The sequence below is a fragment of the Euleptes europaea genome, chromosome 20 (assembly GCF_029931775.1).
Source record: "Euleptes europaea isolate rEulEur1 chromosome 20, rEulEur1.hap1, whole genome shotgun sequence".
Taxonomy (NCBI): Eukaryota; Metazoa; Chordata; class Lepidosauria; order Squamata; family Sphaerodactylidae; genus Euleptes; species Euleptes europaea.
The window spans coordinates 20,067,910-20,082,645 of record NC_079331.1 but is presented as its reverse complement, the minus strand read 5'-3'; the positions used below and the strand labels follow the sequence as shown (position 1 = coordinate 20,082,645).

The window sequence follows — 14,736 nt, the reverse complement described above, 5'->3', positions numbered from 1 at the left end:
ATGAGCAACGGACTCATATCTGGAGAACCAGGTTCTATTCCTCATTCCTTCACATGAAGCCTGCTGGGTGACCTTGGGCCAGTCACAGTTCTCTCCGAACTCTCAAAATCCCACCTACCTCACAAGGTGTCACTATTTTTCCTAGTACCTGATAAATCTAGATACTTGGTCTCACCTGCAGCTTATTTTTATCATCTTGAGTGTATTAATTATAGGAAGGCCTTTACTCTTGCCAGATGCCAGGACCTACCATCGGCTGTTTTAGAGGGGAAATATAAGAAGATTCCTAGATCAGAGAGGTTCTGTCCGTGTGGGACAGGGGACACTGAAACCATCGAACACTCACTGATACCTTGCCCATTCTACCACGAAGTTAGATCAAAGCTTATTTCCCCCCTACTTGGTAAATTCCCTGATGAGTCAGTTGAGCTTTTGGCAAAGAAGCTCCTATTAGAAGAAGACCCTCAGCTTACGCTCCAAACTGCCAAGTTCTGCGCAGTTGCTATTGAAATATGCAGAGCTTTATTTTTACCCAATGCTGATTTCCTCCTTTCTCTTCCAGCTCTGCACCAGCCTCGGGCTTGGCCCCAAATTCTGCCTGCAATAACAACTGTAAATGCCAAACCGATTCCTTCACTCCAGTCTGTGGGGCAGATGGGATCACCTACTTATCCGCCTGCTTTGCCGGATGCACTAGCACGGTAGTCTGAATTTCGTTTCCAGTACTCTCTAGCTCTGTTCACAAGTTACAGCAAAAGCAGTACGACCCGTGTACATTATACACTTGATCGTTCTTTATATGTTTGTTGGGTAATTCTCTGTTAAGTTTAGGGTTGCTGGGCTGTGCCTGGGCGGGGGGATGTTGGGGGCACCATTGGCAACAGCAGAAGGTCACTTCTGGGAAAAACCTGGAAGTGATACCAGCCCTCTCTAGGAATCATTGAAAACTCTGTGGATTTACCATAGGCCATTTATGCAGGGGTATTTACTTCACAGTCCCTGCTGGACTGTTTCAAGGCTTCCTTTGCATTATTCATGATTTTACCAACCTTCAGACCTGACTTCGTTCTGGCTTCGTTCTTCCCCCCGTAGTTCTAGGATCCTGTTTTAGAACAAATTTAAATACTGCTTTGAGGCAAGAGCAATGCAAATTTTCATGCATACCTCTAAACTTTGAGTTTCTCTCCTCACACCCATTTTGGCTTCTCCCTCCCACGTGTCTGTCCCTCCCATCCAACCCCTTTCCTCAAAGTAAAGCACAAAAGAGGGAATTAAACCTTCATGAAATGTGCAAGAAGACACCGAAGAGAGGCTACAGAGGTTGTAAGGCAGCTCCCGGCAGGGAGCTGTTGAAGAAAGGTGGGGAGAAATACTCAACAAAAGCTCACACAGCCCCTTTAAGAGCTTACCCGTCCCCTCCAAGTAAAGTGCAACAAGGCTGCGTTCTCAGAAGCTCCCTGATTCACTGGGGATGCTGTCGGGAGGTCGGCCTGATCTCTGGCTTATGCTGGTTCTTGAGTTGGCCAGGGGACTTGGCGCCTGGCCTTGCAGATGGCTTGGACTCTGACTCTCTCTCAGGAGGAGTTGGCGCCATGCCACAGCCTTGACTCTCATGCTTTCGCTCCTGTGTACAGCTTCACTTCTATCGGTTGTTATGACTCCTTTCCCTTCCTTCCCTGAGAACCTCTTTCCAGAGATGACTTCACTGTTTAGCCTTTTCTGCCTAGTGAACTATGTACCTGTAAACTTGCTGTTTTGAAATCACTAGCAACTTTTCCTGTGTGAAATGCAGTTAGCTTCTGTGAACTGTCTTGTGCTCTAAATAAAGTAGCATTGTTTAGGATGCCTGCCTGAGCATGTTTGCTTATGGGATGCAGAGGATGGACTTCTGAGCCTGACAGATGCCTAATTAATCACAAGGAACTCCTGGAATTGGGGGCGGGGAGGGAGGATCCTCATGCATATGATGTTTGAGAATTTGGAGCAGAAAACTGCAGCAAACCAAATGCAAATTTCCCTTGCATAAATGACCATAGTGTTTCCAATTATTCCTAGAGAGGACTGATGTGCTTTCCTTCCTTGAACTGACATCGTGCTGTCTCTGATGGTGATTTTTTTTCTCCCTCTGGCCATTGGATTGCCAGCAGGCAGTAGCCACCGGGGGTGGGAGATCTCCTGTCCCCAGTCAACTGTAGTTACGTTCAACCCATGTACAGCTGAACATGTAATGGAAATCCCACATTCATCTAGGAACTGGTCCCCAGTTTCATTCGGAAAGAGAACTCGCCTTGACTCTTTCTCATGAACAGGTATATTCACATACGTGCAAGTTGTACTTATGTGCACTGTAAAACGTGAGCAGGGCTTCCGAATCCTCCCATGTGGTTCTGTTTATGCTGAGCTTTGCTGGAAGGCATGCTGAGTTCACCATCAAAATTGTAGCTCTGCCTGGATTCTTGGCTGTGTGCCTGTTGAAACCTAGGATCCTTGCTTCTCTTCCAAAACAAATAAACAAATCAGGGACTTATCGTTTCTTTATTCATTTTGGGATTTTTAATCCTAACTTGTTGAATTCCAAGATCTGGCCACTTGCTGTTTTGTTCATAGCTTGCCTCTGCAGGGAGCAAAGGAAATCCTGGGCACAACCGACTTGGCCCCAGATGAGATCAACATTTCCCTATAACCTGAGTTGACAGACTCCAAACTGTAAAAAGAAACACAAAAATGCAATTCTCCCACGGAGACAATCCAAATCCTTTTCCAAGTGAAGCATAGTTCTGCAACCAGAATAAACTGTGCATACAGAGTTACCCTCTCACCATTTCTCTTTGGCATCATTTAATTCAGGGGTTGTTATAGTTTTTGCTACTCTGCATAATTTATTCTTGGGGTGGGGGACTTAAGCACTGAGGCTGTACCTCTGAAAATCCTGTTGTGCCACCCAGCCGGAGAGCCAGCGTGGTGGAGTCGTTAAGAGCGGTGGTTTGGAGCGGTGGAGTCTGATCTGGAGAACTGGGTTTGATTCCCCACTCCTCCACATGAGCGGCAGAGGCTAATCTGGGTTGCTTTCCCCACTCCTACACACGAAGCCAGCTGGGTGACCTTGGGCTAGTCACACTCTCTCAGCCCCACCTACCTCACAGGGTGTCTGTTGTGGGGAGGGGAAGGGAAGGTTATTGTAAGCTGGTTTGAGTCTCCCTTAAGTGGTAGAGAAAGTCAGCATATAAAAACCAACTCTTCTTCTTCTTCAATTTCCCCCATGCTGTCGAGCTTTCCCCATGCTTTCCAGCCAGGAGGGCTACAATCTTGCTTTTTGAATCATAGTCTCCAAAAGATTAATTCCGCATGGCACCTTTTGAACTTGAGTCCCCTTGCAAATGTACTCCACCTCCTAAGCCCTTCAGCCCAACCGTAGCCATCTCTTTGGTATGTGAGTGCGCAGAATCCTTGCAGACAGCAATAGGCATGTAGTCCATGGTTGTGTGCCTACAGATCTGTGGACTGGGGTGGTGGTAATCCAACATTAAAAGAGGTCTAGGATTGAGTAAATTCCCTCCTCCAGCTAAGGAAGGTGACTGGAGGATTTAGGAGTGTACTAGGGGTCAGTTTTCCCCCCAAAAGTATAACTGCTTTCCCTGCTATCTCACCATTTTTTGATACCTTTTCATCTACTTCTGTCAATTTACTGGAAGTTGTTGCTGGAAGAGACAAAAGCTGGCTCTAGGAAATGCCGGAAACCCTGTGGTTCATCACAGAGTTTCTTGTGATTCCTAGAGTTACCATTTGTAACTTTCTTTTTTTTACCAGAAGTGACATAGTGCTGCATGCAGTGCTATACCCAACCCCCCATGGTTCCGCTCAAAACCCTCCCACTGGTTGTCAGGCATGGGGCAAATAATGTCGTCCCCCCCAGGTGGTTCAAGTTTGGAAAGCAGCAGGTTGTTTTGGGAGGGGGGTAGGGTTTCCAACCTCCATGTACTAGCTGGAGATCTCCTGCTATTACAACTGATCTTCAGCCGATAGAGATCAGTTCACCTGGAGAAAAATGGCCACTTTGGCAATTGGACTCCATGGCATTTTGGAGAAAAATGGCCACTTTGGCAATTGGACACAATGGCATTTTGGAGAGAGGAGAGAGTCCCTCCTCTCTCCAAACCCCGCCCTCCTCAGCCTCTGCCCCAAAAACCTCCCACTGGTGACAAAGAGGGACCTGGCAACCCGGGGGGTGGGGGACACAGGAGAGAAGCTCCTTCTCCCTATTTACCTCATGCCACATGCCAATCTTAATCAGGCCCCCATGCAGGTGGGAATTCATTTCCTCACAGGCCTGAAGAGGAGAAGACTGAGAGGTGATATGATAACCATCTTCAAGTACTTGAAAGGCTGTCATTTAGAGGAGGGTGCCAAGTTGTTTTCAGTTGCTCCAGAAGGTCGGACCAGAACCAATGGGTTGAAATTAAATCAAAGGAGTTTCCATCTAGACATTAGGAAGAATTTTCTAACAGTTAGAGCTGTTCCTCGGTTGAACAGGCTTCCTTAGGAGTTGGTAAGCTCTCCTTCCCTGGTGGTTTTTAAAAAGAGGTTAGATGGCCATCTGTCAACAATGCTGATTCTATGACCTTAGGCAGATGATGAGAGGGAGGGCACCTTGGCCATCTTCTGGGCCTGGAGTATTGGTCACTGGGGGTGTGGGTGGGAGGTAGTTGTGAATTTCCTGCATTGTGCAGGGGGTTAGACTAGATGACCCTGATGGTCCCTTTCAACTCTATGATTCTATTATTCTGTTCTATGAAACTCATAAGCACGTATTTAGCAGATAGCACGTCAGGACCCAACCAGTGGACTGTGTGTCCTGAAACCTGAGTTGGGGTCTGTGTTTGTCTCTCCGTGTCCATACTTTCAATTACTGAAGTTTTCACAGTTCCAGACAAGTAGGTTAAAACGACTCCCCGTTGCAGGAACTACAGCGATTCCATCTCTGCCAGCATCCTACGGGAGCAACAGCCTTGATTGCAGCACGTACCAGAAATGGACTCCATGTAGTCAAGGCCCTTCCAGGGACGTGGGGGGACTTAAAAGCAGCCGCTGTTCCGTTCAAACATTGAAGCTCCCCAAATCCAATTATTCCTTTCTCTCCTCCTTTATCGAGCTGCACCTCAGAGCCGTTCTCTGCTCTGGCAACATCTTCAAAAGCCCAGGACACCCTCTCCTCTCCCACAAACACTCCCGTTGCAGTGTCTGCAGAAAACAGAGGTTCCTCTTAAGACCCCCCGGTGAGAACGGCAAAATTGCTACTCTCTGTGGCGTTCCGACAGAATCCTTTTTCTTTGCCTCTGTGACGCAAATCACATCTCACCGGGGGCTTTCGCTTGCAGGTGCTCTGCTGCCATTAGGCCCGGGAAGAACAGACTGCAGGGTGGGTGTGGGTGGGGGAAGAGTTCCCGAAGGTGAATTATGAATCTGTCTCCCTTCTGGAATGATTAAAAAGATGTGGGGAAGCCAGGAAGGGAAGGGGCGGCCTCCTTCCTTAATGAGAGACAGCAAGACTTTTGAAGTCAACTTAGGTTGCCATACTAATCAAAATTGTGTGTGTGTGTAAAGTACCATCAAGTTGCAGCTTGCTTCTGGTGACCCCAGCAAGGGGCTTTCAAGGCAAGGGAGAAGCAGAGGGGGTTTGCCAGCACCTTCCTCTGCAGAGCCATCCTTGGTGGTCTCCCATCCAAGTACCAACCCTGCTTAGCTTCCAACGTATGGCGACCCCAGTAAGGGGCTTTCAAGGCAAGTGAGAAGCAGAGGTGCTTTGCCATCGTTTTCCTCTGTAGAGCCTTCCTTGGTAGTCTCCCAACCAAGAACCAACCCTGCTTAGCTTCTAACTTATGGCGATCCTTGGGTCATTGGCCCTCTGGTCCTTTTCCTGGTGACCATAATGGCTAGGATTGCCAGCTCCGGGTTGGGAAATACCCGGGGATTTTGGGGGTGGGGCCTGAGGAGGGCAGGATTTGGGGTATATAGCCATTGAGGCCACCTTCCAAAGCCGCCATTTTCTCTAAATGAACTAATCTGTCACCTGAAGATCGGTTGTAACAGCGGGAGATCTCCAGCCACCACTTAAAGATTGGCAACCGTAATAATACCTAGGGTTGCCAGCTCCCTCTTCGCCACTGGTGGGAGGTTTTTGAGATGGAGCCTGAGGGGGTGGAGTTAGGGGATGGGAGGGACTTCAATGCCATAAAGTAAAATTGCTAAAGTGGCCATTTTCTCCAGGTGAACTGTCTAGAGTCAGGAAGAATTTTCTAACAGTTAGAGCGGTTCCTCAGTGGAACAGGCTTCCTCGGGAGGTGGTGAGCTCTCCTTCCCTGGAGGTTTTTAAGCAGAGGCTAGATGGCCATCTGTCAACAATGCTGATTCTATGACCTTAGGCAGATCATGAGAGGGAAGGCACCTTGGCCATCTTCTGGGCATGGAGTAAGGGTCACTGGGGGTGTTGGGGAGGGAGGTAGTTGTGATTTCCTGCATTGTGCAGGGGGTTGGACTAGATGACTAGAGGAAGAGCTTAGAGACAGCTGTAGCTGGCTAAAGGTAATTGCTGTGCTGTAGATGGCTGAGAGGTGGGGCTGAGAGTATTTAAACAGGGTCTGCTTGCCAAAGGCACGAGCCTTTGGCGCGAGCCGAAGGGCGAGAGCACAAGGGCTCTTAGCCTGGGGGCCCTGTAATAACTTTTTGTGTGTGTGCTGTGTTTTACTTCTTCAAGGAGGCAGCCTTGAAAAAAGGTTTGTCAGGGGAACTATCAGAGTAGCCTAGGGAAGAAACTTCAGCAATGTATCACATCACTGTGGCTAGTGAGGGAGCTGAGGCAGTAACATGCAAGGTCTGTGGCATGTTCGTCTTTTGACCTGAGGGTAACATTAATTATACTTGCAACAAGTGTAAGTTGGTAGCCCTGCTGGAGGAGAAGATACAGGGTCTTGAGGAACGCTTGTCCACACTCCATTTTTTAAAGCAAGGTGAAGAGTTCACGGACAGAACTCATGAAGCTCTCTTTAGCAAGCAACAGGAGCAGGAGAGTAAGGAATCTGAACAAGTGGAGGTACAAGCAACACAGGAGGAGGATGCATGGAGGAATGTGGCCCACAGGAGTAGGAAAATCAGGACACATCCAGATCCTCTCTTGCTCAGCAATCGGTTCCAGGATCTCCCAATAGATACTGATTCTGGACCACTGGAACAAGGGCTATCCCCCCAAAGCGTGGAAGAAACTTCTCAGGCTCCTGTGCATGAGAGGACTCGATCTTCCACTCCACAGTTTAAGAAGAGGCGTGTTCTCGTAATTGGGGATTCCCTGCTGAGAGGGGTAGAGCCTAAAGTATGCCGACCTGACTTGTTGTCCTGAGAGGTCTGCTGTTTACCGGGTGCACTCATCCAGGATCTGACAGAAAGGGTAGGAAGACTCATCAAGCCCACAGATTATTACCCTTTCTTGCTCGTTCATGTGGGAACAAATGATATTGCCCGGCACAGCCCAGAACGTATTAAAAGAGACTACATGGCTCTGGGTGAGAAGGTGAAGGACCTGGGGGCGCAGGTTGCGTTTTCATCTGTTCTGCCTGTTGAAGGTCATGGCTTAGGAAGGGAAAGACGAATACTCCAAATTAATGACTGGCTGCGTAGATGGTATTGTCAAGAAAGGTTTGGATTTCTGGACCATGGCTTACGCTTTCGAGAAGAAGCTCTTCTGTCGGGGGATGGTTTACACCTCACAAGGGTAGGAAAAATGTGTTTGGTGAGAGCCTTGCAAACCTGATCAGGAGGGCTTTAAACTAAATCTTATGGAGGAGCAAGACAACAACTTAAAGCCTTGTATGCTGACAATACCTGGAGACGAGAACAATAAAGATTTGCAAGGAGTGGCATGTATGCAAGGAAACATAAATTCACAGGTAAGTACAGAAACAAGAACCACGGGGCATATAAACCATGGATTCCTATGTCTGTACACTAATGCACAGAGTATGGGAAACAAGCAGGAAGAACTTGAAGCCCTAATACAGGAAGGGGATTTTGACCTAATAGGCATTTCTGAAACTTGGTGGGATGTCACTCATGATTGGAATATTAAGATTGAGGGGTACAACTTGTTTAAAAGGGATAGACAGATAAGGAAGGGGGGAGGAGTAGCACTGTATGTCAAAGATGTGTACACTTGTGAAGAAGTACATGAATCTGAGCATGGTAGTGCAGTCGAGACTCTATGGATAAACATAAAAGGAATAAGAAATAATCGTGATATTCTGGTGGGGGTCTGCTATCAACCGCCAAACCAGGCAGAGGACTTGGATGGGACGCTCCTAGACCAGATCACAAAGTTCTCAAAGAGAAGGGACATGGTGGTCATAAGAGATTTTAATTACCCGGATATCTGTTGGAAGTCCAACGCTGCTAAAAATGCAAGATCCGATAAATTCCTGACTTGTCTTGCTGACAACTTCCTATTCCAGAAGGTGGACAGGGAAACAAGGGGGTCTGCTGTCTTAGACTTGATTCTCACCAACAGGGAAGAACTGGTCGATGAGGTTAAAGTAGTAGGCACCCTGGGTAGTAGTGACCACGTACTCTTGGAGTTTACAATCTTGGGGAGAGGAAAACCTGTACATAGTCAGACATGTAGGTTGGACTTCAAAAGAGCAAATTTTAACAAACTTAACCTTATGCTAGGTAGAATCCCATGGTCGGAAATACTTACGGAGAAGGGAGTTCCAGAAGGGTGGTGTCAGCCCTTGGCCCACAGAACCAGAAATCACCACAAAGTCATATAGAGTCCAAACAGATGGCTTTTACTGATCAAATAGGCATACAGTGCAAACGAATAAAATGACAGCTATGAGAGGCTCACTAGCTGGGAGATATTATAAGGCAGGAAAGGCGGGAGATTACACGCATGAATACAGTTTCCCAGGAGCTGAGTTCCCAGGCCTAGGTATGCGACCTTGGGGGGCAGACAATACAGCACAGAGACAGAGGCAATAACGAAACCGAGATAGCAGCCTGACATTCTGCTCCCCTCAAGGCCCCCTCCCAGTTCGCAAGGGGGCTGGCCTGTCCGGGTAAGCAATGTGAAAGGAGTCGACGAGGTCGGGGGCGGAGACATCCCGTGCGCGCACCCATTCGTCATAGGCAGGGGGGAAATGTTTCCAACGAACTAGATATTGGAGATTGCCATGGTGAATACGGGAGTCAAGGATCTTGGAGACTTCGAAGTGTTCTTCCCCCCCCACCATGATGGGTTGCGCAGGCGGTGGGTCCGGATGCCACCGTGGAGAAGCAACATGGGGTTTGAGGAGGCTTATGTGGAAAACAGGATGCACACGCCTCAAGGATTTGGGGAGAGCCAGTTCCACTGTGACAGGGTTTATGACCCGAGTAATGGGGAAAGGGCCAATGAATTTGGCGCTGAGTTTATGGCACGGTTGGGTGGAACGGAGATTTTTGGTGGAAAGGTAAACCAAAGCACCCACTTGCAGATCACCCCCGGGGGAGCGATGTTTGTCAGCTTGCGCTTTGTATTTACGTTTGGCCCGGTCGAGGTTGCTAACGAGCCAGGGCCAAGTGGTACGGAGGGCGTGTGCCCAGGAGGCAATGTCGGGGTTCCCCTCCCCCTCTACATCATCTGTAGGAGCGATGGGACTGAAATCTTGTCCATACACAGCAAAAAACGGGCTAAAACCTGTGGATTGATGCATGGCATTATTGTAGGCATATTCTGCTAAAGGTAACAGTTCCACCCAGTTATCCTGGTGGTAGTTAACATAACAACGCAAATAACATTCAAGTACAGCATTGACACGTTCAGTTTGACCATCAGTTTGAGGATGGTATGCACTAGACAATCCCTGTTCCACCCCCACCAACTTGAGGAAAGCTTTCCAAAACTTAGAAACGAAACCACTTCCGCGGTCACAAATTATTTTACGCGGAAACGAATGTAAACGAAATATATGCGTCACGAAGAGGCGGGCCAGTTTCTGAGCAGAGGGGATCCCTGCGCATGGAATCAAATGTATTTGCTTAGAAAACAAATCAGTAACAACCCACAACACAGTTTTACCCCCACTGAGAGGGAGATCAGTCATGAAGTCCATAGCAATCACTTCCCAAGGTCTGCTGGGCGTTTCAAGAGGTTGTAGCAGTCCCGGGGGTTTGCCCTGCGATCGTTTCGCAGCGGCACAAACGGGACAGCTGCGGATGAAGGAGTCAATGTCGGAACGCATTCCCCCCCACCAGAACTGTCTGCGCAATAAGTGAAGGGTCTTCAGAAACCCAAAGTGCCCAGCTGTTTTGGCTCCATGAGCTAAATGTAAAACGTCCTTCCAGAGAGCTTTGGGTACATACAATTTTGAGTCTTTGTACCAGGACCCCACTTGTTCCAAAACACCAGGAGGTAGGGTATGAGCGGAACGTTCTAAAAGGCACTGGTCCCGAAGGACAGTTAAAAAGGATTCGGAGATGGGGATTTTGGAGGGAGCCCCCCCGTCGGTCCTGGAGATCTGAGAAATAGTTATAGGGCTAGTGCTTACGTGCGGCGGCGCGCAGACTGCAGGCGGCTGAGCGGTCGGAGGGGTAGGAGGGGCGGGAACTCCGGTCTGTTGCGGTGGCGGCTGGGCAGCCGGTTGGGCTGGCGGAGCTTGCGAGTTAGGGAAGGTGTGCTGATGCTGGGATCGGGTTTGCACAGCCAGCATAGGTAGGGCCCCACGTTGCATAGGGGTGAACAGAGAGTTGGTGGGTCTTTCGAGTTTTACCGGATATTGTGGTAAACGGGAGAGGGCATCCGCGAGAACGTTCTGCTTCCCAGGGACGTGCTTCAGGGTGAAACGGAACTGAGCAAAGAACTCCGCCCACCGTTGTTGTTTCGCCGATAGCTTATGGGACCCCGTGAGGGCAGCTAGATTTTTGTGATCGGTCCAAACTTCAAAGGGTACTTTAGACCCTTCCAAGAATTGCCGCCATAAAGTCAGTGCATGATGAACTGCAGAGGCCTCCTTCTCCCAGATGGGCCAGTTTAATTGAGCGTGCGCAAATTTTTTTGAAAAGTAAGCGCAAGGGTGAAGAAGACCGTCCGGTCCTTGCTGGAGGAGAGCCCCTCCCATGGCTACATCGGAAGCATCGACTTGCACAATGAACATTTGATTTGGGTCTGGGTGCCGTAGCACCGGCTCCGAAGTGAAGAGGCGTTTGAGGGCCAGAAAGGCGGCTTGGCATTGCTCAGTCCATAGGATTTTTGCGGAGGGCAAGGCAGCCGAGCTTACTTTTCCCTTAGTTTTCAGCAGGTCCGTAATGGGTAGAGCCACTTGGGCGAAGTTAGGGATGAATCCCCGATAGAAGTTTGCAAATCCCAGAAATTGCTGTACTTGCTTACGGTTGGTGGGGGGAGTCCAATCGAGGACGGCTTGGACTTTGGCGGGGTCCATGCGAAGACCTTGGTGGGAGATGATGTATCCCAAAAACGTGAGTTTGCTTTGGTGAAATTCACACTTAGCTAGTTTAGCGAACAGTTGATGGTTACGCAGGCGTTGTAGAACTTCCCTGACCAGAGTCACATGCTCGTCCACAGTTTTCGAATAAATGAGAATGTCATCTAAGTAGACCACCACCCCACGATATAGAAGGTCATGTAGGATTTCATTGATGAGTTGCATGAAGACCCCCGGGGCCCCTTTTAATCCGAACGGCATTACAAGGAATTCATACATTCCGAAACAGCTAGAGAAGGCAGTGAGGTGTTCATCTCCTTCGCGGATACGGACTCGGTAGTAGGCTTCCACCAAGTCTAATTTAGAGAACACACGGCCTTCCTGTAATTGTCCCAAAATATCCGATATTAATGGGATAGGATAGGCGTTGGTCTGGGTAACCGCATTGAGCTTTCTGAAGTCAATGCACAGGCGAAGGTCGCCCTCTTTTTTCCGGACGAAAAACGCGGGGGCCGAGTTTGGGGCATTCGAAGGGCGAATGAACCCTCTGGCGAGGTTTTTGTCCAAAAAGTCCCGGAGGACAGTGCGCTCGGAAGCGCTCATAGGGTAAATCTTACTTTTGGTTAATGTGCAGTCCTTTACTACTTCAATCGCACAGTCTGAGGCCCGGTGGGGGGGTAAGGCATCACATTCCCTAAGGTCGAAGACATCTTCGAAGTCCCGGTATACAGCGGGTAGAGCCGGTGGTACTGGGGCAGTAGAGGTTAACGCTGGAACGGGCGGAAATGGCAGAGCAAAGTTTTGCCGATGCTGGTCGCAGGTGGGACTAGCGAAAGAGATAGTGTTTGTTTCCCAATCAATACTGGGACTATGTCCTTTAATCCAGTTAATTCCCAAGACCACTTCAAATCGGATAGGGGCTATAGTGAAGTCTATTTGTTCCCAGTGGGAACCAATTCCCATTGCCACCCCTATGGTGCGGTGATCAACTGGACCCCCCTGGAATTGGCTCCCGTCCATTTGAGCAAATTGGACGGGGGCGGGTAAAGCCTCTGAGTCGGCTCTGAGTGCAGCAAACGTGGCTTCGCTTATGAGAGTGCGACAGCAACCGGAGTCAATTAGTGCTTTGACGGGGATTTGTGGACCTCCGTTAAGTTGTTGTAAAACTGCATCCACGTAGACGGTGGAGTCCACTTCTTTGATTTTGGTAGGAGCATTCGGTTTGATAGGAAGATCCTGAGAGGTCTGTGGAGATGCTCCATTCACCACAGACCGGAGCCGTTTTTTGACAAGTCGAGGGGAGATTCCAGGTTTAAGGCTGGAGAAATCCAAGGGTTTTCCTCATCCGAAGAGGGAAAGCTGTCCCCCAATGGGGCACTTGTAATCCGAGACCCGGCGGGGTCGTTGGAAGCAGGCAGGGAGGCTGGGTCCCCGGCATGGAGTGCAGAGGGTGTGGGCCTTCCCGGAGCTGCGCTGCGGGTGGCCGCGGTGCCTCTGCGTGGTGGACGACCTCGGGCGCGGGTTGTCGTGCTGGGACGAAATAATTCCTGGCGGCGTGGGCAAACGGCTGCAAAGTGGCCCATTTCTCCGCATGTAAGACAGGCACCCCTCTGAAATCGGGCTTCACGTTCCTGGAGCGGACGTGGGGGATTTCGTGGGACGAGCAGTGGTGCCTTGGGTTGAGGCTTTTGGGTGCCCTTCTCCTTGTGCTTTTGACGGACGAGAGAAATAAAGCGGCGGCGGCTTTCCACTTCCTCGGCTAATAGGATCCAGCCTTCGAGGGTATCGGGATCGCCCCGCATGTAAGACCAGTTCAGAATGTCAGGATGCAAGGCTTCCCTGAAATGATGGATTAGGGTGGTCTCGGGCCAACCTACAATTTTACTTGCCAGTCGCTGAAATTCATCGGCAAATTCCCGAACTGTAGCAGAGCCTTGTTTTAATTGTAAGAGTTCCGTTTTGGCTCTTTCTCCCAGGAAGGGGTCCTCAAACCTCCTTCTCAGGGCAGTCATGAAGTTGTTGAGGGAACGAATCGCACGAGAGCGGGTGTCAAACTGGAGGACCATCCAGTCAGCCGCTTTGCCTGTCAGGAGGGAAGCTACGTACCGCACCCGGCTATCTTCCGTGGGGAAAAGTTGACCTTGTTCTCGCATATAACTGTCCACTTGATGCAAGAAACAAGGCAAAGTCTCAAGAGATCCGTCATACGTAGTCCTCAATTTGAGTTGCTTCCAAGGGCCGGGCGCGGGTTGACCCGGTTGCACGGGTGGTCCGGGCGGAGGAGCAACAGGAGCTCCAGGAGGCAAGGGTGGAGCAGGCACATTAGCAGGTGGTTGCACGGGTGGTCCGGGCGGAGGAGCAACAGGAGCTCCAGGAGGTAAGGGTGGAGCAGGCACATTAGCGGGTGGTTGTACGGGTACCCCCTGACCCGGTATCGGAACGGGCTGTCTCTGAGCTATCAGGGTTTGTTGTAATTGCCTGTTCTCGTGAAGCATAAGTTCCATTACTTCCTGGAGTTGATCAACACGGTCGGAGAGCTCCCGATTCTGGGCTCGTAAAAGATGAACCTCCTCACTTGGGCCACCAGTAAGATGAGGCTTACTGGTTCGGAAGCTCGTGGCCCATTGAGAGCTATCCCCATATAAATCCTCGTCTTCAGACTCATCTGAGTCTCGACGTCGGTCAGCCAAACGGCGTGCGCGTTGGGTCGCACGCGACGGGACAAACGCCGGGGAAAAAGTTAGACCTGATAGTCCCAGTACATAGTCCTTGGGGCGCGTGTCCACGTTCGCCTGATTTCTAATCCTTGCTGCAGCCGCCCTGGCTGCTTCCGCCGCCTCTCTCTCTCTTGCGACCCTAGCCGCTTCGGCGGCTTGCTGATCCGCAAGAACTTTGGCGTTCTCAAGTCTTAGGGCAGCCTCTGCCGTAATGCGCGGCAAAAGTTCTGTCTCGAGGAGCAAGAGTATGGGGTCAGGTTCCCCGCCCAGCAGAGGTTGTACTCGAACCGCCAGTGCGGATGCCTCGGCTCCAAACGTCGGGGTCAAAACTTGAGCCAAGGTGGCTACCGGGGTGTCCTTTGTACATTCCACAAGGAGAAGAGCGGTGCTAATAGCGACTCGCTTGGCCTCAGCCTGGCAGCTGGCCGCATCCGGGATCAGGGAAAAACCCTCCGGCGGGGCTCCCGCCATGGTAGAAAGAGTTTGTCGAGAAATAAGATTATCCAAAAGTCCAGTTAATATTTGTAAATCCTCAGTCGCCAATCGGGCATCGT

General features: G+C 50.0%; 1 protein-coding gene across 1 annotated transcript in view; it reads left to right on the top strand.

The window, feature by feature from the left end:
• The window catches only part of SLCO3A1 (solute carrier organic anion transporter family member 3A1), a 179,762-nt gene that overhangs the window by 147,515 nt on the left and 17,511 nt on the right, over nt 1-14,736 (top strand). The window contains exon 7 of the mRNA XM_056865863.1: nt 563-701. Coding sequence (XP_056721841.1) covers nt 563-701 — 139 coding nt within the window. The remainder of the gene's footprint in view (nt 1-562; nt 702-14,736) is intronic.